Source organism: Bos mutus, chromosome 7 (assembly GCF_027580195.1).
Source record: "Bos mutus isolate GX-2022 chromosome 7, NWIPB_WYAK_1.1, whole genome shotgun sequence".
Classification (NCBI taxonomy): domain Eukaryota; kingdom Metazoa; phylum Chordata; class Mammalia; order Artiodactyla; family Bovidae; genus Bos; species Bos mutus.
Window position 1 is genome coordinate 52711238 of NC_091623.1, and position 23561 is coordinate 52734798.

General features: G+C 52.5%; 2 protein-coding genes across 2 annotated transcripts in view; one reads left to right on the top strand and one right to left on the bottom strand.

Moving 5' to 3' along the window:
* Positions 1–124: 124 nt before the first annotated feature.
* MAST1 (microtubule associated serine/threonine kinase 1) overlaps positions 125–23561 on the bottom strand; it is a 30141-nt gene continuing 6704 nt past the window's right edge. The window contains exons 7-31 of the mRNA XM_070374712.1: positions 22899–22987; positions 22347–22422; positions 20113–20191; positions 17884–18044; positions 17689–17764; positions 17306–17515; positions 15183–15284; positions 14951–15083; positions 14804–14871; positions 11516–11595; positions 11218–11426; positions 8092–8230; positions 7836–7968; positions 7529–7694; positions 7325–7426; positions 6784–6906; positions 6159–6268; positions 4871–5049; positions 4546–4793; positions 4003–4203; positions 3586–3815; positions 3138–3260; positions 2875–3011; positions 1580–1767; positions 125–1481 (exon numbers count right to left, since the gene is read on the bottom strand). Coding sequence (XP_070230813.1) covers positions 208–1481; positions 1580–1767; positions 2875–3011; positions 3138–3260; positions 3586–3815; positions 4003–4203; positions 4546–4793; positions 4871–5049; positions 6159–6268; positions 6784–6906; positions 7325–7426; positions 7529–7694; positions 7836–7968; positions 8092–8230; positions 11218–11426; positions 11516–11595; positions 14804–14871; positions 14951–15083; positions 15183–15284; positions 17306–17515; positions 17689–17764; positions 17884–18044; positions 20113–20191; positions 22347–22422; positions 22899–22987 — 4636 coding nt within the window. The 3' untranslated portion in view covers positions 125–207. The remainder of the gene's footprint in view (positions 1482–1579; positions 1768–2874; positions 3012–3137; positions 3261–3585; positions 3816–4002; positions 4204–4545; positions 4794–4870; positions 5050–6158; positions 6269–6783; positions 6907–7324; positions 7427–7528; positions 7695–7835; positions 7969–8091; positions 8231–11217; positions 11427–11515; positions 11596–14803; positions 14872–14950; positions 15084–15182; positions 15285–17305; positions 17516–17688; positions 17765–17883; positions 18045–20112; positions 20192–22346; positions 22423–22898; positions 22988–23561) is intronic.
* LOC138988503 (translation machinery-associated protein 7-like) lies at positions 12373–12558 on the top strand. Its single transcript, XM_070373580.1, has one exon. It carries the CDS (start codon positions 12373–12375, stop codon positions 12556–12558), a length of 186 nt encoding a protein of 61 aa, XP_070229681.1.

The window sequence follows — 23561 nt, forward strand, 5'->3', positions numbered from 1 at the left end:
CTACCTCCCCTCTTTATGGTAACTAGGACTGGAGGAAGTTTCACCCCTTAACAAGCACACAGGCAAGGGGGTGGAAACAGGATGTCCTGCCGTGCTAGGGGAGGAGGGGCGAGCTCCAGAAAGCTCACACAGCAGGGGCGCACTTTATTTATATGTGTACATATGTATACAGGCGGCTGTACAGCACGGGGCCAGTGGCTCCCACTGCTATGGGCCTGGGGGCATGGGGCAGGGCGCCCCTTTTTTGGTCGGGCCTACTGAGGGCACAGCTTCAGCAGGGCACCGAGAGGTTGGCCCCACCTCAGGCTTGGTGGTCGGGCCCGGCAGCGAAGCAGGTGGGGCTGGGGGCCCGGCACTGCTGGGCACATTTTTTGTTGGGGCTTGGGAGGGGGTCTGGGGGTCTGGGGAGAGCTTGGGAGAGGCAGGTTTGGAACGAGGCCCGCTCAGCGTGGTCCGCTCCTCCACCACCTCCAGCACCCAGCGCTCCCGGCCCCGGAGGGCATCAGGTTGGGGAGGCGCCAGGGGTGCAGATTCGGGCAATGCCTTGGAGTCCGCACTCGGGGTATGCACACTCGGGGGCTGAGACACCTCGGCTTTCGCCCCAGGTCGTAGGGGCTCTACGACAATGGGCACGGGGGGCGTGCCTGCTTCGCCCGAGCTGCTGCGCCGGCCGGTCTCGTGTTCCTGCACCGGGCTCAGCGCGGACTTGGCCACGGCCCTGGCCGTCCCGCCTGTACCGTCCTCGGTCTGCACGCTCTGGTGTCTCGCGCCGCTGGCGTCCCGCTCCAGGGTCCGACCCCCAGGGGTCGTCGCGCGGGGCGGGGTGCAGGCCTCGGCGCCACCCGGGGACTCTTTCTCCTTACTTGATGCCAGCGGCCTGGGGGCGCCCTCGGGCAGCAGCGGGTCCGCGCCCAGGCTCAGGGGCGACTCCTGGCGGCCCAGGCGGCGGACGGCGACCTGCCGGGGCGCGCCGGGACCCTCGATAGGGGGCGTCTCGCCGTCCGACTCTGCGAGGCTATGCAGCGCTAGCTCGCCGTGGAAGTCCTTGCGGAAATCCGGGTGGCCCACCTCGAGGCTGTGTTTGCGCAGTGCGCCCTTTTTGTCGGCGCCCAGCGAGGCTCCCAACTTCTCCGCCGACTGCACCCGTTTGAGGAGCGGCGAGCGTGGGGGCTCGGCACTCTTCGGGCGCGGGCGCACCACCGGCGGCGACGAGTGCAACTTGGCCGGGAAGCTCTGCGTGGTGTGCGAGCTGCCCACCGTGTGGCCCGGCAGCGGCGGCGGCGACGCCTGTGTCGGGGACGGCGTGTGCGCCAGCGGCGACAGCGGGATGTTGCCTGCCGACTTGCAGCGCGCAGAGCGGTACTGGCGGTGCAGCTTCGGCGACAGGCCGTGAAGCGTGCTGGGCCGGATGTGGTGCGACGCTGACGACGCCGGCGAGTTGGGCGTGCTCGAGGCTGGCGAGCTACTCTGGGACGAGGCGCCTGCGGGCGGGCGAGAGAGGGCAAAGAACTGGGTGGGCGCCGCCAGGGCACTGCCCCGCCCGCACATGCCGCCCGCCCCGCGCAGGCGCAGGGTCTACCTAGGTAGGCGGAGTCGGGCGTGGAGCGGTAGCTGTGGGTGGGCGAGCGCGCCGGCAGGCCGTGCGTGGGAGAGCCGGGCAAGCTGTCGCTGGACGACAGCGAGCGGTTCAACGATGACAGCGAGCGACTAGTGTGCAGCAGGTTCGACTGCTTCGTGATCTTGCGGAAGAGGGAGCTGCGCTTCTTGCTGGAGGACAAGGAGGGAACCAGTTTCCCTGGACCAGTCTAGAGCTGCCGGCTCTTCCCACTTCAGGGCCTCAAGGAACCTCCTGGAACCACCCACCCAATCTGGACCCTCCCTCTTCAAAAACAACACTGTTGGAGGCTGGAGAACTTCTCTTATCTCTGTCCCACTTGGCTCCTCCCACCTGGCCTACCCATTGCTTTTTGACCACTCACAGTCCAAGCTAGAAACATTCTTCCAAACAGAACCAACCTATTCTGGCCCCGTCCACCTTTCTAGCCCCTCCCTCTACAGCTAAACCCACCTATCAGGGCAGGAAGAATTTCACTGGCCTCAGCCTGAGGCATCTCACTCCAATCCCCACTCACTCTTTGTCCAGGCCAAACCCCGCTGATCAAAACAGAAAACTCTCCTGGCTGCACCCACCTCTCCTAACTCTGCATTATTTGTAAGGGAAGAAATTATTTCTACTGGCCTGGTATGCTCCTCCCAGGTAGAAGTCTCTTCTCCTGGCCCCTCCCAGTCTCTTAAATGCATCCAGCAAAGCAGGGTCATCTCTTGGATGGTGCCCTCTTGGTCCGTATCCGCTGGCTCTGCTCTACTCCCAGAGTTTTGGAGCTTGGTACATCTTCTTTTCCCAGCTCCTCCCACTTTCTCAGCCCCTCCTTCTCTGTCCTTTCATTATTGCTCTTCACTCGGTGGCCCCCAGGTGGCCACCCTGGGGGTAGCCAGGTAAAGAACCCGCCTGCCAATGCAGGAGACGTGAGACTGGAGTTCTCTTATGTCTTCCCGATCCCTGGGTCGGGAAGATCCCTTGGAGAAGGGCATGGCAACCAACTCCAGTATTCTTGCCTAGAGAATCCCATGGACAGAGGAGCCTGGCGGGCTACAGTCCATAGGGTCCCAAAGAATCAGACACGACTGAAGCGACTTAGCACACACGTACAGTGGCCCTGGCCACCTTTCCTGTGCACAACTTCCATTCCTGTGAATATGCCTTCTCCTGTCCTCTCCTATACCTATCCCACAAAAGCCCATTTTCTCAAAAACTGGAATGCTCCAGAGGGCCTGCTGTTTATAGCCCCGCCCACTGCACTTGGCCCCACCTACCTCTCCTGACCCTCCTTGGCAGAGGGCCTCTTGTTCCTCCGAGCCATTTTGGCCTTGTAGCTGCTGCGCCGTGCAGGGCCGATACGGATGGAGGTATTTTCGAAGGGCGTTGTGGTAACGGCCACTTTATTGCCACTCTGGAGTTAGAAAGGGGGAAAGTTCTCTGCTGGAGGCTGTTCTGGCAACTCCAGCTCCCCGGGACCTCCCTCACCCTTCACTCCCTTCCACTCCCCCGACAGTTCGCTTTTTCCCCATAGACTCACCTTAAGGATCAGCTCAACGACCTCAGGATGTACCATGCCATGCACCGGCTCCCCGTTCACGTGAGTGATGAGGTCCCCGGCACAGAGTCCTGCCTCCTGGGCTGGGCCCCCCTCCTCCACGTGCTGGGGACAGGGCACCCCACAGGGGCAGGATTAACAGGATTGGTAACAAGGAAGTCTCCCTAAGCTTCTGTTCCAGACACCTAACTCTGTAGGCACAGTAATTAATCATAACACCAAGCGAAACAACAATCATTCTTGCCAGTTTACAAATGAAGAAACTGAGAGTCAGAGAGGAAAGTGACGGGGTGAGGGGGTGTCACAGAGGAGTCTCATTCAGGCTGCCTAGTTCCAGAGTTTGAGCTGTCCCTCATCCCTTGGAGCGGGGCGGGGAGGTGTGGAACTCTCTCTCCCCACCTAGAATACAGGCTCATCCATGACTGCTCACCCAGACAATGTGGTGTACACTGTAGACATCTGAGTCACCCATGTAGACGCGGATGGCACGCAGTGTGAAGCCATACTTCTTGCCCGAGCGTTGGATGGTGATGGGGGAGCGAAGTCCACTGACAGCCGGAGAGTAGTCCCGGCTGGGTGAGGAGTCCCGTGAGGATGGGTTGGAGGAGAGAGATCGCGGGGACATGGGGCTAGCCAAAGGTGAGCTCCCATGTGGGTCCACTGCAGACACAGACCCATGGTCAGAGATCAGGGCGGACAGACACAGCTCTCCCTGTGTCTGCTCCTCCCTCCTCCCAAGTGAAAGTCCCAGGGCTCTCATTGGCCCATCCCAGAGCAAATCATGGTGGACCCGGAAAACGCACCAACGGGGGCAGCCCATCCCCTGCCAGGTTGGACCCAGCATCACCTGCAGGGATCATGACAGACAAGGCAGTGGCCGAGGCTGACTTGATGACTTTGCCCCCGGTTCGAGAAGGCCGCTTCTCTACTGCGGGATCTCCTGATAGCTGCTGGTGCCGCGCTCGGCGCAGAACCAGGTCATTGGTGGCTCTGGGGCCTGATGGGTCCCCATCCTTAGAGGGTGGGCAGAGGTCGCCTGGGCGGTCAGCTGCAACAGAGCAGGTGGGTTAGGGGGTCAGTCCAAGGGCATAGTTCTCTTAAATGGTATTCCCTCTACATGCAATGCTCTTCCTACCTCTCTCCCTTCTGGATTGTGAATTTCATAAGAGCAGGTACCCTATACATCTGGAACAGCTCCTGACACAGAGAAGTGCTTAAACACATTTGTTGACTGACTGAGCATGGAATAGGGGTCTTTCTCATGTTGATGAGAATTCCAGGTTGGAGTGTGAAGAGTACAGGAGAACTTGCATAAGCAGTAACCAGGCTTATTGAACAATCATATATGGCCCCTGGGGAATTGGGGAAGGCAGCAGGAGGGGGCACTTACTAGCCTCCGAGTCCCCAGTGCTGGGGGCGCCATCCCCTGGAGGTATCTCTTTGGCGGCCCGCGCATCCAGTGAGCCTGGGGGGTCGGAGCTGGGCCGGGGAGGCCTGCGCAGCCGAGCCTCATCCTCTTCCTCTTGCGGGGTGCTGAAGCGGCTGGGCTCCAGCAGCGCAGAGAAACGGCGGCGGGCGCCCAACGGGGGACTGGCCTCCCCCTCCAAGAAGCTGGCCTCAGATGCCGAGAAGCGCTTGCTGCGCAAAGGGGGCGTCGTCAGAGGAGTTACTCCCCTTTGGGCCCTGCCCCCAAACCCAGCTCTGCCCTTGCTCACATCTCCGGGGAGCCCCCTCTCCAGGTCTTCTCGCGCAGGGTCAGGCCACCCAGGCCCTCCCGCTTGCTGGTCACCTTCTCCTCTGGGCCCTTGGCGGTCGGCTCCCTCTTGCTGGTCCCCGCTGCCGCCACGGGGGTCTTGGGCTCGTGCTGCGACAGCTGCTCCATACTGCTATACACCTGCAAGTGGTAGTGGAAGGAAGTCCAACCCCCAGGTTCTGCCTTCCCTCCTGAACCAGTAAACTTCCCGCTACTGTTGTTCAGTCGCTCAGTCGTGTCCAAGTATTTGCGACCCCACGGACTGCAGCACGCTAGGCTTCCCTGTCCTTCACTGTCTCCTGGAGTTTGCTCAGACTCATGTTCATTGAGTCGATGATGCCAACCAACCATCTCATTCTCTACCTCGCTACTGGAGCCTGCCAAACTAAGCTCCATCCTAGTAAAGCTGGGTCCTGCCCATTCCTGGACCGAGCCCGACCACCCACAATTCTTCAGTTCTGGCCCCACCCCACGAAATGAGGCTCTGACATATTCTAGATCCTGCCCTGCCCAAGCCGTAAAGAATCTCACCTCTCCAAGTCTCATCCAGTTATGCGTACCCTCTCCCAAGCTAGGTCGTGCACCCCCCTACATTGTATGTGTGCTCAGTCGTGTCCGATTCTTTGTGACCCCCGCTACATGCTGTTCCTCAAAATAAAATAGTGCCCAGCCTCGCCACGGCCTAGCTCCGCCCTCACTGCTCAATCTCTCCATTCCCAGGTCCTGACCCCGCCCGGTCCAGATTAGCCGCTCCTCCTGTTGGTCATTTCCATACTGTTCAGGTTCTCATTAGATTCCACTCAATGCCAAAGGCATCTTCCCTGGTAGCTCAGACAGTAAAGCGTCTGCCTACAATGCGGGAGACCAGGAGATCGGGAAGATCTCCTGGAGAAGGAACCCACTCCAGTATTCTTGCCTGGAAAATCCCATGGGTGGAGGAACCTGGAAGGCTAGAGTCCATGGGGTCGCAAAGAGTTGGACACGACTGAGCGACTTCACTCACTTTAATGCCAAAGGCCACTTCCAAGACTATGCTGCTTCCCCCCACTCCACCCCCTCTGCCACTAGCCTCATCACGCAGATCCTCACTCCCTCTGTAAATTCTCTAGTCTGAGACCTTAGGTCTGTGTGCCTGCTCCCCACAGCCTCCTGAGCCCCTGCCCACTTCAAGCCCACCTCCATTCCCTCCCTCAACACCTGCCCCGCCCTCCCCCGGACTCATCCCATCCCTACCCCCCAATTTGGCCCACCTTGCTGAAGCGCGGGGAGCAGGAGGAGAACTGACGGATCTCCACAGGCTCTTCCTCGGTGGTGTCATCCTCATCGTAGGAGTTCACGTGGTGATACCTGTCTGAGCGGGCTGGGGTGGAGGTGTGGATAGTGACCGCGGGCACGTCCACTCCTCAAATCACACTCCCACAAAAGTCAGGTCTAGGTCCTACAAGCCTGGCCACGCACGCCCCTTCTCCTTACTAGTAACTGATTCAGACCCCGCCCCCACGCTGAGTCCCAGTCCCACTTTCTCCAAGGCTGCATGTAGCCCCGCCTCTATAAAGCCACACCCCCCAGACTCCACCTATGGTGCTCTCCACCCTGGCTCCGCCTCTGCCAGCCCAGGCCCTTGGCTGTTCTGGGTCCTAGCACCGCCCGGCAATCCAGGCTCATTCCCAATTTTAGAATTTACTCCGGTCCAGGCTCCACCCCTACCCCAACCTCCTTTCTTCTCTGAGCCCCGCCCCTCTGCCAAGCCACGCCCCCGGCACGACCTCAGCCCACTTCTCTGTTCTAGCGGGCTAGTCTCCTACCCAACCGGGTTCCAGCCCAGGCCATACCCAAGGGCCCCCTCAAAGGATTCCACCCGCTGTCCCCGCTCACTGTCGAAGTAGCTGGTATCATCTTCAGACTCCAGATGGGGGATGAACTCGGCCTTCTGCCTCAGCAATCCTGTCCAATCCAGGTCTCGAAAGAAACTGTGCTGCTTCACTTCAAAGGCACCGCCTGGGGAGGAAGGAGTGGGCTGGATCAGGGAAGGAATTTAAGCGACAGCTATGGCTAGCCCAGGCTTCACTGGTGACTCAGACTGTAAAGAATCTGCCTGCAATGCAGGAGACCCAGGTTCAATCCCTGGATCGAGATCTCCTGGAGAAGGGCATGGCTGCCCACTCCAGTATTCTTGCCTGGAGAATTCCATGAACAGAGGAAGAGGAGCCTTATGGGCTACAGTCCATGGGGTCGCAAAGAGTCGGACACGACTGCATAGCTAACACTTCAGGCTAGCCCAGTAGCCCAGCAGCCCAGCTCACCCATTTTCCCGCCCAGGGACACAGCGCTGGAAGCCCTGCTACGGACAACAGACACCACTACCCACCCACCCCTGCCTCAAATCATATTCTCTGCACAGCAGACCCTCCCCTACCTGCACCTAGACGGATCAAGGGATTAGTCTGCAGGAGGCTGGATATCAGGTGCTGGGCATCCGTGGGTAGGGCCTCCTCCCCTTCAGGCCACAGGATGTCGTCTGCAGAGCAAGGTGTAGGGTGGGGTTCGCTTTTAGGTCCATGAGGCCTTGGGCCCTCCCTCGTTTCCATGCCCCCTGCCTGCCCACCGCGGAGGCACGCACCACTGATGACCTGTCCAAAGAGCTCTTCGGGAGTGTCTCCAAAGAAGGGCACACAGCCCACCAGGAACTCGTAGAGAATGATGCCCATGGCCCACCAGTCCACCGGCTTGCCGTATCCCTGACGCAGGATGACCTCGGGTGCGATGTACTCTGGGGTCCCACACACCTGGGGGCAGGTGGTCAGCCCATGCCCTGGCCACAGGAGGGGCCTCCTGGGGGAGCAGTGCCCCTCCCACGCCAGGCTCAGGGCCCACACAGTCCTGCCGGGTCACTCCACCCGTGGTGACCCCCACTCCCGCACACACACCTGTTTGTCCAGGAACTCCCGGGCGTCCTTCTCGATGTGGCCTTCATAGAGGTTGGTGGTGAGGCTCATGAGCCCCATCTTTGAGAGGCCAAAATCCGTGAGTTTGATGTGCCCCATGGAGGTGATAAGGAGGCTGCAGAAGCAAACTGGGGTCTTAGAGGTGAGGACGGTCCTTCTCACTCCTGGCCCTTCTGTGCCAGGGCTCCCCCGACCCCCGAGGGACAGGGAAGGAATGATGGCGAAGGTCAAGGCTCACTTGTCAGGCTTGAGGTCGCGGTGCACGATGCCGTAGTTATGCAAGTACTCCAGCGCCAGCACTGTCTCAGCAAAGTACATGCGGGCCATCTCCACAGGCAGTGCCCCAATGTTCTTCAGCAGGGTGGCGCAGTCCCCCCCTGGGGGTGAAGGAATGGACGCATGTGAAGAGGGAGGCAACCCTGGGCCAGAGCTGAGCATTCAGCAGGCAGCATAGCACCAAGTTCTCTTCTCACATGGCCCCAATTTTACAGCTAAGGAAAACTGAGGCTCAGAGAGGGGCCTTCCTCTCCCAGCTTCCACTGGGAGTGCCCTCTGCCAGGCTTCTCTTGTTTTCTTAGCCATGCTCCAAAGTCAGCACAATCAGTTGATTTTACACAGGAAGGGATTGGTTTACACCCAACCTCAGAGAGAGGTTGGGTCAGGCAGGGAGTTGATGGTGGAGGTAAAGTTTGGTTGGGACTGAGGCTGCCCGCTTATGAACTGAGTCTGGGAGAATGGACCCTGGTCTGGAGTCTGAACCTTGAGGGTCTGAGGTTTTAAAATATAAATTACTTTGCCCCACCAGATTTACTGTCAGCAGCATTCATATTTTAGTCTCCCTCAGCTTCCATTTCTCCTTTTTCTCACAAGGGTCAGATTTCCTTCCAGGTTTAGCTGCTGGGTCAGCATGTAACCCAAGTTCGGTCAATGACTTTTCCTTCTTTTTTCACAAACATTGCTAAGCTCATAGGATGTAAGCTGGGATCTGTTGGATGGTAACCTCACTATATCAAGACCTGTTTCATTTTATTTATTTTTGGCCATGCCATGTGGCTTGTGAGATCTTAGTTCCCCCAGCAGGGACAGAGCCCATGCCGCTTGCAGTAGAAGTGTGGAGTCCTAACCATGGACGATCAGGGAATTCCCTATCAAGCCCTGTTTACCGGGACGTCCACACGTGGGAAAATAGACCCAAGAGATGGAGAGAGTACTAATAACATAATTTGAGCACCTAGATAAAGCCATTCCCGAAGTTTTCTTTTTTTTAACCACAAGTTGATAAATTTCTCTCTTTCCTAATTTTCCCTAAAGCTAGATTTATCTCAGTGTCAGAAAGTAACTAATCAGACTTTCTCAGGGTGGGCCCAGGAATCTGAATCTGGCCATAACCCCAGATAATCCCTACAAACATTATGCAGAAAACAGAGTGTCCATGGCCTCCTTGAGCTCTATGTCCCTTGTTGCCATCCTAACTATATGAAACAACCTTTTTCTTTTTTAGCTTCTTTTCCTTGTTTATTGTATACAGTTTTATTGTATGTTTTATTGTAGGTCTATTCCCTCTGTGAGGGAAAGGTGTATCTGTCCAGGTCTCCACTGTGTCACCAGCAAAGCATGTGACATGAAGGAGATGATGAAGGGACATCTGTTGAGTGACTTAACGGTCAATTAAGACTTGGAGGTGGCACAGCTGTAGCCCTGTGAGATCATGTATGTAATCGTAGTCCTTCTGTGTTTGGAAGATGGATGGATTAATATTTGGGATGGTTAGATAAACAGATGAAAAACATATATAGTGGTGATTGGATGCTTGGATGGATGGTAAAGGGATGGTAAAGGGATTAATTGTGAATAAGCAGATGGAGTTAGACTGCTAACTAGATAAAATGAGATAGCCGCTAGTGTGGAGGTTTGGATGAATGAATACAAATAAGAATAGTAAATAGATGGATGGAAAGAGGGATGGATGGATGACAGATTAATAAATAGGTAAATAGATGGTGGTGGATAGATGGATGTTAAATAGGCAGGTGAATAAACAGATGGATGAATGAATGCCTAGATATAGAAAAAGAGGGATGGATGCAAAACAGATGCACAACACAGTGAACCCTAATATAATTTAGTTAATAATAATGTACAGTATGTGTTCATCAATTGTAGCCAAGGTATCACAAGATGTGAACAGCAGAGGAAATAGAGCAGGAGCGGAGTGAATACCTGGGAACTCTCTGAGCTTTCCAGTCAGTTTTTCTATAAACCTAAAACTGCTCTAAAAAAGGAAGTCTATTACTTTTTTTTAATAGATGTGGGAGCTTCCCTGGTAGTCCAGTGATTAGGAGTCTGCCTGCCAATGCAGGGAACACGGGATCAACTCCTGGTCTGGGAAAATCCCACATGCCGTGGGGCAACTAAGCTGGTGTTCCACAACTGCTGAGTCAGCACTCTAGAGACCTCAAGCTGAAACTACTGAAGCCGGAATGCCAGTACTGAAGCCCTAGTGCCTACAGCCCATGCTCCAGAGAAGAGGCCCTGCAATGAAGAGCCAAAGCACTGCAATGAAGAGTAGTCCCCACTTGCCCCAACCAGAGAAAGCCCATAGCAACAAAGACCAGCACAGTAAAAAATAGATAAATCTTTAAAAATAAATGTAATATAATATTGTACATCAACTACACTTGAATAAAATAAATAAAGATGTAATGGATAAACAGATACATGGATGGACAAATAGATGGGTAATCGGATGGATAGATGGAGAGATGGCATGTAGATATATGGATAGAAAAGTGGAAGGATTAGCAAATGAACAGATGAAAGGAAGGAGGATAGATGGATGGATAATGGAATGGATGTACCCATACTGAGAGAAATTAAAACAGATAAATCAGGCTTCCCTCGAGGTCCAGTGGTTAAAAATTCGCCTGCCAACGCAGGGGATGCATGTTTGATCCCTGCAGGGAAGATCCCACATGCCGCAGAGCAACTAAGCTGGTGTGCCATAACTACTGAGCCTAAGTGCTCTAGAGTCTGTACCCCCCAACAAGAGAAGCCACCCCAGTGAGAAGCCCATGCACTGCAACTAGAGTAGTCCCCTGCTTGCTACAACTAGAGAAAACCCACACTCAGCAATGCAGAAGCAGCCCTGCCACAAATAAATAAATTTAAAAAAAAAGAAAACAGATAAATCAACAGATGACTGGGTAGAAATAAACAGATGGAATGTTTGAACAATGGCTGGATGAATAAATGGGTGGATAAACTAAACACACAGGTGGATAGTCAACATGGTGACTGGGGTTTGGGCAGGCTACCCCTAGCGGCCATCCCCTCATCTTCCCCACAGCCCTGCAGGCGCCCACACCTTCCACATATTCCATGACCATGCAGAGGTGGCGCCGGGTCTCGAACGAGCAGAACATCCCGACCACAAAGGGGTTCTCGGCAAACGTGAGGATGTCGCGCTCCACGAAGGCCTGCTGGATTTGGTTGCGCAGGATCAGGTTCTGCTTGTTGATCTTCTTCATCGCGAAGCGCTGCCTTGTTTCCCGGTGCCGCACCAGGTAGACGGCGCTGCAGGGGGAGAGAGCGAGGACCGGCCGTCACCTCCGAGACACCCGGCCTCCGCCACCCTCCCCCCGCCAGAGCCCCGGGTGGCTCACCCGTAGGCACCATTGCTTATGAGCTTTATGGTCTCAAAGTCATTCTCTCCAGGCGGTTTCTTAGCCTTGGTGCTGCGGCCCTGTGGAGGAAAGATGGAGACCACGGCACCATCATCATCATCATCATCATGAGACTGAGACTCTTGGTATTCCACTTAACACATGGGGAAGTTGAGGCACAAAGTCAGTGAATGAGTCCTTCATCCAAGTGCCACAGTGAGGGAGTAACAAAGTCAGAACTTAAACCCAAGACTGGCTGACAGTGAAGTCATATAACAAACTTCTCTTAATTAGGAAAGAAACCTACAAAATGGCTGATCATCCTAATATATAAAGAGCTCCCAGAAATCAACAATAACATTAACAACTGAAGAGAAAAAATACACAAGATATGTAAACTAGACTTAGAGCTGTTAACCATGTGAAAAAAATGTTGAACATCACAAATAATGACAGATAGGCAAGCTAAAACTACTCTAAGATACCATTTTTCACACAGTAGATTGGCAGGAAAAAAAAATCCAAAAGCCTGGCACATTCTGTGGGCAAAGCTGTGCAGAAACAGATACTTCTATACCTTGCTGTTGGGAGTATAAATTGGTACAGTCTCATTAAAGGTACTTGGTGTATATCAGAATTACAAATGTATGCTTCCTTTAATCCAGCAATTTTCACCTTAAAAAAGTTTTTTTACACTTTTGAATTCATGCTATAGATATGCTTTCACGTGTGAAAAATGACACAGAGAGGCACAGGGGCTGGAACGGGGAGCTCCGCTTCCGGCGGCAGGGTCTGGGGAAGGGGCGGCAGGGTCTGGGGTAGGGGCGGCAGGGTCTGGGGTAGGGGCGGCAGGTGCCATGTCAGGCCGCAAAACTGGCAAGAAAAAGCAGCCCAAGAAGCAAGCCAAGGAGATGGACGAGGAAGATAAGGTATTCAGGCAGAAGCAGAAGGAGGAGCAGAAGAAACTTGAGGAGCTAAAAACAAAGGCCACAAGGAAAGGCCCCCTGGCCACCGGTGGAACTAAGAAATCTGGCAAAAAGTAAGCTGTTCTTGTGCCTGAGGCAACGATGACCCTTAGCGCCATTCCTGTTTAAACATCTGGATTCCCTGCCATAATATCTATTGCCACCTTTAGCTAGAATGAAGTGTTGTCTTGGAGCCTATTGTACATTTAAGAATAAACTTTTGTAAAAAAAAAAAAAATGAGACACATATTTTCTTACTCATTGCAAGATTGGAAATAACCCATACATAGGAAATTGGTTAAATAAAATACGAAGGGATATAATATAAAGGAATATTGTGTTACTATTTTGTTGTTGTTGTTTGTTTGTTTTTGGCCATACCGTGTGGCACACATGATCTTAGTTCCTGAACCAGGGATTGAACCCATGCTCCCTGCAGTGGAAGCAGAGTCTTAACCACTGGACTGCCAGGGAAGTCCTTTTCCACTGTTTGTTTTTTTTTTCTTTTTTTTTAAATGAAAAATATTTCTGTACACTTATTCAGAAAGTTCTCTGAAGTACTTTATTAAATGGGGGGAAAAACAAGGAACAATGTGTACTGTATGATTTTATGTAAAAAGAGGGACAAAATATAATTATATTTGAGGTAATATGGGTACGGGGGACAAGAGTGGGTATAAGATTTTTTGCTGTATACCATTTTTGAAAATAATTTTTATTTTTCATAGGGACAGAGATTTATTACATTAACAGTTCACAAAAAGATCTATGAGGTTTAAAAATATTGAACTTCTATGTTCCTTAGAACGTAGCCCAAAAAAGTTTGACAGAAACGTTGGCAGAACTACAAAGAGAAATTACTCAAGACAAACTTAACACATCTCTCTCAGAAACTATCAGATCAATCTGGCAAAAAAAGAAAAATGAATAGGAAGATGGAAGATTTGAATCACTCAATTAACAAGTTTGATTGAACGGAATTACAACGGATCTACAAACAACAATTAAAGATAAATACCTTTTTAGAGTTTTAGACTTGTGAGTGATGTCATTCCATTACCTATTCAAAAAATTAAATGGCATATAATGGTATAATGAGATTTTTTAAAATACAGGACAGATGTGTGTGTGTGAGTGTATGTGAATTCATAGACATAATCTGAAACAAAGGACACAAACCCAAATGCCTTCAGGGACCAGGCATACCGGTGAGAGTCACGGGTGACGGGGGTGTAGGTAACCCCGTGTCATAGGCCAGCCCGCATTCAACGCCAGCTGGTTCCATCACAGTCTTGTTAGAACTTTTGATTCTTTTTAAAAAGGCACAAACCCAGATTTTACCTTTAATCTTCTGATTTCTATATTTTGTTTCACACTTTTGAAAACACTAGGCAGCTCAGAGAAAACACATGTATGGCCATTATGGTGGGTAACCTCCACCAGACATGGGGAACATCTACCAATGTGTGGTTGGCCTGTGGGTGGAATTAAGTAATTTTTTGTGTGAGTTGTTAGCACATAGAGACAGTCAACCCATTCAAAAGTCCATACAGATTTCTTCAAGAAATTAAATATAGAGTTACCATGTGACCCAGAAATTCCACTCCCAGGTAAATACCTAAAAGAACTGAGACAGTTGTTCAAACAGATACTTGTACACAAATACTCACAGCAGCACTATTCACGAAACAGCTAAAAGATGTGAACAGCCTAAAGGCCCATCAGTGAGCAATGGATAAACAAAACGTGGCATATACTATTCAGCCACGAAAAGGAATGAAGCACAGATTCATGCCATAGCATGGGGAAGCCTTGAAAACATTATGCCAGCCACCAAAGGCCACAGAGTGAATAATTCCATTTATATGAAATCTCCAGACCCAGCAAATATCCAGACCCAGTCTCCATAGAGACGGAAAGATCTGGAAAGCAGATCAGTGGTTGCCAGGGGCTGTGGGGGAGGGAGGGGACGGAGAGAAACTACTTCATGGGTACAAGGTTTCCTTTTGGTATGATGAAAATGTTTAGGGGCTAGATGGTGGAAATGGCCTCACAACGCAGTAAATAACAACAAATTGTTCATTTTAAACTTGTTTAAGTGTACGTTTAAAAAATTAAACACAAATTTTATGTTTTGTGTATTTAATCATGAAAAGAAAACTACCTGTGGAGGAAGAACTATTATTAACCCATTTTACAGGTGGGGAAACTGAGGCTCAGAGCGGGGACCGAGACATTTGCTCAGCCTGAGGACCAAGAGCCAGGCGGTGAGCCCCGACCAGTAGGGCCGGACCAGCAGGTTGCCCACGCCTCCGGGCCTCACCTCAGAAAGGTCGTCCTGCTCGGGTGTGTTAGAGCCGCCACTGTCTTGCTCCTCCAGGTGCACCACATCTAGGAGGGGAATGGGAGTGAGTCAAGGCCTGGGTCCCAGTCAGCCCACCCAGAGTCCCCAGCACCGAGCAGTCAGCACCTGGAAAGGGGTCACGGGTGAGGCCTAGCTGGCGGATGATGTATCGGGGGATGTCTGTCTTGACAAGGTGGCCCTCCTTAGCATGGCCCTCAGCCGCCTCCAGCAAGTGGTAGAACTCCTCGGGATTGAATTCCTAAAGCAAGGCAGGGTGAGTTTGGGGTGACCTCCAAGGGGCACTAGCCAGCCCCCCACCTCCAGCACCTCCTCCCATGCCCATGCCCAGCCCCCTCACCAGGCATTCCAGCAGCCTGGCTGGACGTGAGATGATAATAAGCAGCTTCTTCACCAGCTGAGTGACGAAGGCCACCTCTAAGCTCTCGGAACGCTCATAGGCCTGGGATGTGGGCACAGTGCGAGTGGGGTTCACAGGCGCCTTTCCTGGCCAGGCTCCTCTTCCATCCCCACAGGAAAGGACAATACTGCTGCTACTGTCCCATTGTACAGGTGAGAAAACTCAGGCCACATGGTAGAAATCATCATTATTGTTATAGCAAACATGGTCCTAAAATGTTCAGTCATTCAATCTATCTTCAAAGCAATTCTACAGTCCAGGCCAAGTTAAAAATCCCTCTGCCTAGCATCCTCTCTCCTCGGATCTCTCCATGGCTCCCTACTTCTCCTATTTTAAGTCTCTGCTCAGCTATCAGCTCCTCATGGAGGCTTGCCCTGACCCCCTCCAATTCAAAATTGCGCCCTACCTACTGCTAAGACCCTCAATCGCCATTACTCTGCTCGCATGTTCTTGTTTTCTATCGAACAGGCCATATATTAATTTCTCTATCATGCCCATCAAAGTCAATACTACAACCAACGATTGAAACCAGCTGGGTTCTAGCAGTGAAAGCGCCGAGTTCTAACCCCTGGACTGCCAGGGAAGTCTCAGTGAAATTTAAATAAGGACAGGATCCCAGAGGGCTAAGCCAAGCCCTACTGGAAACTGATTCAAAAGAAAAAGTGTAGGGACTTCCCCGGTGGGCCCAGGTTCAATCCCTAGTTGGGGAACTAAGATCTCCCAAGCTGTGTGGTACAGCAAAAAAAAAAACAAACAAGTGGGGCAATCTTTATGTGTTTTTGTTTTTCAAATGATTAATGGTTTTAATAAAAATACTATTGATTAGTTTGTTTCCATTAAAACCAGGAAAGTAAAATTATAGAAAATTTTGGTTTAATTATAAAATATTTTAACTTAACATTAAGTTTTTTTAAAATATAAATTTATTTATTTTAATTGGATGCTAATTACTTTACAATATTGTATTGGTTTTGCCATACATTAACATTAAGTTTTAACATATTTTCTTTTCAATTTGTTCAATCATTAATGTTCTAAAGGGGGGGGTGGGGAATCACCTGCTTCATCCTACTCTCAGTCGTAATGTCACCCAAGAAGGCAGCATTTGAGTAGAGACCTGCAGAGGTGAGCGAAGTTAAATTCCTGCTTCCTGGGGGTGGGGTAGGGATAAACTGGGAGACTGGTACTGATGTGCTTTCTGTACGCTAAGTCACTTCAGTCGTGTCCAACTCTCTGCAACCCTGTGAACTGTAGCCCACCAGGATCCTCTGTCCATGGGATTTTCCAACCAAGAATGTTGGAATGGGTTGCCATGCCCTTCTCCACGGGATCCTCCCAACCCAGGGACAGAACTCAAGTCTCTATGTCTGTTGCATTGGCAAGCAGGTTCTTTACCACCAGTGCCACCAGGGAAACCCCGTATATAAAACAGATAACTAATAAGAACCTACTGTATAGCACAGGGAACTCTACTCAATACTCTGTAATGACCTATATGGGAAACGAATCTAAGAGTGTATATATGTCTATGTATAACAGATTCAACTTGCTGTACACCTGAAACTAACACAGCATTGTAAATCAACTATAAATCAATAAACATTAATTAAAACAGTGGGGGAAAAAATGAAAGAAACTTTGGCCAAGCCACGCTGCCTGTGAGATCTTAATTCCCCGACCAGGGATTGAACCTGTGTCCCCTGCATTGGAAGCGGAGTCTTAACCACTGGACCGCCAGAGAAGTTTCAAGAAACTTAAATTATTAATAGTACTGTCAACATCACCATGTGATATTGTGAAAATCTTGGTATAACAATATAGTGATTTTGATAAAGGCAAAAGGTGCATTTTGTGGGGGAAAAAATGATTCCTACTTCCTCCATCAGATCTAGAGTTGGGATCTAGTCTTTCTCCTCCACTCTTCAGTCTTCGGCTCCACACCAGCCACTTGGCACATGTTAGGCGCCCCCTGAATGGATGTGGCGTGAAGGAAAGGATAGGGACATTGGGCCAGTTTTGGGGGTTCAGAGCCCGAGGTGGGGTTGGCCCCTCGGGGTACTCACGTCCTGCAGCAGCTTCTCCAGGTTTTCCTGCAGTTCGTAGAAGTAGACGGTGGTAATGAGGCCGTCGCGGGACTTGGTCAAGCAGTCTCGAGCCAGCTCGATGATCTGGTGGTGGATGAAGCTGAGAACGCCGTCGGCCAGCGGCAGCACGCTGTCCGGTTCGTAGGCGCGGGCGAAGTCGCGCAGCTTCTCTTCCATCTGCGCGGTGGCCTGCGGGAGGGAGGGAGGCAAGGCGGGGATGCCCGCGCGGGGCTCGGCCCGGAGGTTGTTTCTGCCAGGAGCCTGCACGCCGCGACGCCGGCCACCAGGGGGCGCGCGGAGCTAAGGTGAGCGAGGGCTCCGGCCGCCCCGCTTCCCTGCGGCCGCCCCCGGCCCCGCCTCACCTTCGGGAACCTCTCCTTGTAGACATGGTTCATCATCACGATTTCGTTGTCGTAGGAGGAGGGGGATCGCCCGGGACTGCGGAGAGAGAAGCCCATTGCGTCCAGCCCCTTCCCTCCCAAACTGCAGACGAGGGTCTCGCAAGGCACCAGCCCCCAGACCCACCAGGTTGTTCATGGAGGGGGAGGCAGACCCACCTGAGGCTCCGCGAGCGAGGCCGCACGGCAGGGGAGCGGCGGCCGCCATCCTCGTCTGTGATGCTCTCGGTGCTGCCGAAGTGTTTGGAGAGGAAATGGAGCTCATCCACGGTGGGCTGGTAGGGCAGCTGGTGCAGACGCTCCTGGGAGGAGCAGGAAGACTGGGGGGAGGGGCAGGGCCGGGGTCAGGTCACCACGGTCCCCCCACAGCTCGGGACCCTGGCCTGGGGCTCCCGCGGCTGGCGGGCCACTGAGCAAGGCCAGAATCTGGACCTGACTTATGATCCTTGGATCCCAAGGCCCAGCTTGGGATTCCTGGCGATAGACAGGGGAGCAGGGACACAGACATGAGTGTGACCCGAGAGAGCCTGTGAAAACCCAAGTCAAGTCACAGACGCCTCTTCTGTTCAGAACTCTCCAGGGCTCCCACCTTACTCCTGGTGAATGCCTAAGTCCTCTCCATAGCCCACAAGGTCTTTTCAAGATCTAACCCTGTCTGCCACCACCTCCTCCCACTCTCGCCCCCCCACCCCGCCCCCACACCCAACCTGCTCTGCTCCAACTGCACAGGCCTCCTTGATGGTCTTTGAACAAGCCAGGCACAGTCCTGCTTCCAGGCCTTTTCACTGACTGTTCCCTCTGTTTCTCCCACATCTACTATGGATCACTCCTCCAAGTCTTTGCTTTAAAGCCACATTTTAGGCATCCTCCTCTGACCACACCCATCATTCTCTTTTGTTTCCCCAACTCGCTTCTTGCTGACTTCTTGTCTCCTGGCTTATTACTGTACATCTTATGACTTATTTGTTATTACTTTCTGCTCCTCCAGAGCAGGAACTTGGTTCTGCTTAGTCCCTGGTCCGGGCATGGTATGCAGTTGGGGCAATGACAGACCCAGACATCAGTGGAGAAACACAAGGACAGCCACCTGATTCTGCTGGCAGAATAATCTTTTTCCACATGACATCACTCACTTTCCCGCTTAAAACTCCCCACCCCGTCATTACCTATTAAAATAATCTCCTCAGTGTACATAATCTATGACATGTGTACCTGTGTGCTAGGTCACTTCAGTCATGTCTGACTCTTTGGGACCCTATGGACTGTAGCCCACCTGGCTCCTCTGTCCTTGGGATTCTCAGGCAAGAATACTGGAGTGGGTTGCTGTGCCCTCCTCCAGGGGATCTTCCTGTCCCAGAGATGGAGCCTGCATCTCCAACATTGCAGGCAGATTCTTTATTGCCAAGCCACCGGGGAAGCCCAATATTTGACACTCAGAATCATAATTTCAAATATTAATAGTTCAGACTAAAATCTTCATCTAAAACAAAAAAACCTTTCTCTGGCTTCCCACCACGTTTAGAATAAAATCCACCTTGCCACCCTGGCCAAGAAGCCACAGCGTGAGTGTTGCTGCCTGCATCACCTCCATTCTGCCACTTCCAACCCAAAGCTCCAGCCACACAGGCTATTTTCAACTTTCCCAATGTGTGAAGTTCTCTGTTGCCGCTAAGAGTTTGCACATGCTGTTCCCTCTTCCTGGAACACTCTTCCCTCCCTTCTTCCATCTGCCAACCCCCTGCTGATCCTTTGTCTTGGCTTCAATGCTACCTCTTCCAGGAAAGCTTCCTTGACCCTCCCTCCAGCTTAGTCAGGTGCCTCCCCTCTGCTGTCATCACCTTGCCTTATGCTACCCTCATCACAGCTCTGACCACTCTGGCACCCCAAGTTGTAAATGCCTTCTTACATATCTGACTCCTCCCATGAGGGCTCTGTGAATCCTTGGGCCCTGGTCCAGCTTGTAGAGCCCCACCTGCCACATGAAAGTCATGTGATAAATGTCTACTGAGCATCATACCAATGTATGGACAAGCGAACCAGAGAGGTCTGAAAGGAGGCAGACGGAGAGACAGACTTTGCGTATTGCGGTGGGTGAGCAAATGGTTCCAGGTGAAGGATGTGGCCTGGCCCTAGCCAGCTGCAAACACTTGGGCAAGTGGCTTAACACGTGAGCCTTAATGTCATTTATCTGTAAACTGAGTCCACAGTGAGTAGGATCCCCAAAAAGATATATTGAAGGTGGAGAACAGGACCTTGGAAGAGACTTGGAACATGAAGAGATGGACAGGTGACACCTTTGGAGAACTAGAGAAACCCAAAGCTCTTACTAAAGCCAGTCCAGTAGGCCCCCTGCGGCTCCCACCCACTGGCCCCGCCTGCCACACTCACCGAGACAGTGGAGCTGGGTGTGTTGGTGCCATAGCCAGATGAAGGGAGTGAAGCCAGAGACCAACGGCGTCCATCCGCCCTGGAAACCAGCCAACTTTCTCAGAGGCTGCCAGGCCCCATCAGTCCCCCCACTCCTCAAGGTGTGAGAGAAGCCTCTGACCATGGCCAGGGTTGGGGGGTGAGAGGATACATTTATGCTCTGAGATCCCTGAAGGCCCTCAGGGTTAAAGAGGTGAAGAAGAAATCTACCAGCCAGGCATCCGGGACCCAGAGCAAAGATCAGTCTCCTCTGCTCCTTCCCATGACCCTCATCCTCAAGCCAAACAAGCCCCCAGAGTAAAAAGTCCACTCAAGGAAGTCATCCCAGAGGGGCCCCAAAAGATGACCCCTAGAGGATTCCCTCTGAGAAAATTCTCAGAGGAAGATCATTTGAGTCTTTTCAGAGAAGAAACTTCCCTTCCTCATAAGCACGTACACACTGACACGGGATCCCATAGACACAATCACTCTTCTGGCCATATCCAATCCTGTTACTAGTATGGTTGAGTTCACACACTGAAAGTCACACACATTCACACCACGTGACTCTTCAGCATAGATACTCACAGGCATTCATTAGCTTGTGTATGTGTGTGTGTGTGCTCTAAGTCGCTTCAGTCATGTCCAACTGTTTGCAGCCCATGGGCTGTAGCCCGCCAGGCTCCTCTGTCCATGGGGTTCTCTGAGCAAGAACACTGGAGTGGGTTGCCATTCTCTTCTCCAGGGGATATTCCTGACCCAGGGATTGAATCTGGGTCTCCTGCATCGCAGGCAGATTTTTTACCATCTGAACCACCAGGGCAGCCCCTCACTGTCCCATTTGTGGACCTAAATATCACGTTTCCAGGCTAACACACAATCACACATGCAAAATGAGACCTACACTTACAAAGACACAAACAGAGAGACCTGGTACTCACACTCTGACATATACAGACACACTCCCCCACACACTCTAGTCTGTCACATTAACATGACACACACTGAAGACACCCTCTCGCACTCAGTCACACATTCAAATTCTCACAGGGCTACACACCCATTCACACTCCCACACAAATTACACATTCACATGCAGTCACGCATGGAGGTACATGTTTCCTCAGCTATTCACACACACATTTACAACCCTACCAGCACACAGTCACACATGTTCACTCTCACACCCATGGATCCATGTGCAGGCGTGGGCTGCCTCACGTATTCATGACCTCACACACACACACACATCCACATCAGCACACAGATTGCACTTTCACAGGGACACACATTCCCATGCACTGGACTCCTCTCCTCAGGCAGTGTCCTGGCTCAGCTCACCCTCCATGTAGGTGACCACATCCGGTCCAATATTTTCTGACTCCCCATTGCCCTCAGCTGAATTCCATGGTCGAGGGGAAACCCCCACCCTCCCAGAGGAGCTATCCTCTGTCCCCACAGTCTCCTGTGACTCCCCCCCACCAAAACTGTCACCAGCCTTTGCAGTGATCTGTGTTGCTTGCCCAAACTCAACTCCAAGGTTACAGAAGGGATGCGGTTCACCCCATACCCCAGTTCTCAGAACACAGTAGCTGTTCAGACGTTTTTAGAATGAATAAATTTCGATGAAAAAGAGATCCGCAAAACACCCTGGTGAATCCTAGACGTTTCCCCCTCAAAATCAAAGATTCTCTCTTCCTCCCCCGATTTTGCCAAAGCTCCTCAGAAAATTCATCTCAGGGACACTCCAGAAACCCACAGAACCTCCGGAGGGAAATCTGAGATTCCTCCTCTTGGGTCTTCTGGGGAAATAGCCCTATGCGCCCTCCCCCACATCATGGACCTAGTCTTTCGATGGGTAGCAAGCAGTCTGAGCTTGCGCACTTCATCCCTGCTACCCTGTCCTGTTACTATGGGAACGCCTGGCCTGGAGAGCCAGGCTTGGGAGACGAAGACCCCGGGACCAAAGCGCAAGCGCTTTCGCTCCGCGGCAATGGAAGCCCCGCCCCTTCCCCATTCTGAACAGGCGACTGGCCTCGCCTTCTTGTGGTCCCGCCCCTAATGCTGGGCGCCTGTTCCCGCCAGGACTTTGGGGGCACTCTGCCGGTCCCTCAGGCTCTGACTCAGATGCAGTGATGACGGGAACAGATGGTGGCCCAGACGGTGGCTGGGGAGGGTATGGCCAGGGTTTGGGGGCCCTGGGGAGAGGGACTCACCTTCGGGAAGAGGCAAAGGAGAAATGGGCTGGGGTGTTGGGGGAGAAGTTGCGGGGGCTGTCCAGGGGGCTGCTACCTGTGGCAGAAAGAGGGGGATCTTCAGGCCAGGCGTGGGAGGCAATCCCATCAGACCTCCTGATCCTCAAAGCGGGTTCCAAACAGCAGCTTGTCTCCTCCTTAGTCTAATCTCACCCGTGTATGAATGGGCCATTTACCTTAGCTGTGGCCCCTCCCCAAAACATGTTTTGGCTACCAAGTCAGCCCAGCCCCTCCTCGGGTCGATCCCGCCTTTTTCTGGGGAGCCCCGCCCCTTAAGGATGGCTCCTCCTTTCTGCCCCATCCCCTTTCCAAACAAGCTCCTCCTGGGCCTCCGCACACAAATGCCCGTCCCTTTGCGGAACCGCCGAGCCCACACAAGGATGGCCCCGCCCCTTGTCCAATCCAGGTCCTCTGTGTCCAAACTCTTGACCACCCCTCCTGTGGCATGGACACACTCCTTTCCTATGGCCCCGCCTCCACTAGTCTGGCCCGCAAACCCATCACCTGTCTTACCCAGGTGTCCTGGCAGGGGGGAGTGGGGTCGCGGCAGCGTGGGCGAAGTGCTGGTCAGGATGAGGCTTTTCCGGTTACTGGTGCGGCAGCTGCGGGGAAGGCGAGGCAGGGAGCCGGACCCGGCCGTAGCCCAGTGAGTTTGAGGGTTCGACCCATCACCTTCCCATCTCAGATCCCTCCTACCTGTCTCCCAACCGAGTGGGTGCTCAAATGTGCCCCCAAAGGACTGCTCAGAGGAGGACTGTGAATGGGAGAGGATGCATATGTGATGTGTTGGTGCAAGCCTCATGGATCACATGTGACCATGTATGGGGTGATAGTCATGTCCACGTGATACCAATGGAGATTCTCGTGTCTATGTGTCTTTGGGTCTTTGCATGACATTTGCTGTGTGGATCCAGGCGTGGCACCAGGTGTGTGAATTCAGCACTGGGACCACTCGAGTGTGACATCATGTGTGACAGTCCTTGAGTTTATCTTGTGTGACGTGACCTGTGGCTTTGTGTGTCTGTCTGACACAGTCTGTCTAGCCACTTGTCCATGACTAGATGTGCCACTGTGGGCTGTAAAGTGTACCTCATGCATGATTTCTGCTGTGTCTATACTTTTGTGTAGCAGTTGGAGTCTGTATGAGACACTGTCCTTGTGTCCGAGTGTGATATT

What these genes read in the sequence shown, in the direction of transcription:
- LOC138988503 (XM_070373580.1), top strand. Translation starts at nt 12,373, where the DNA reads ATGTCAGGCCGCAAAACTGGCAAGAAAAAGCAGCCCAAGAAGCAAGCC.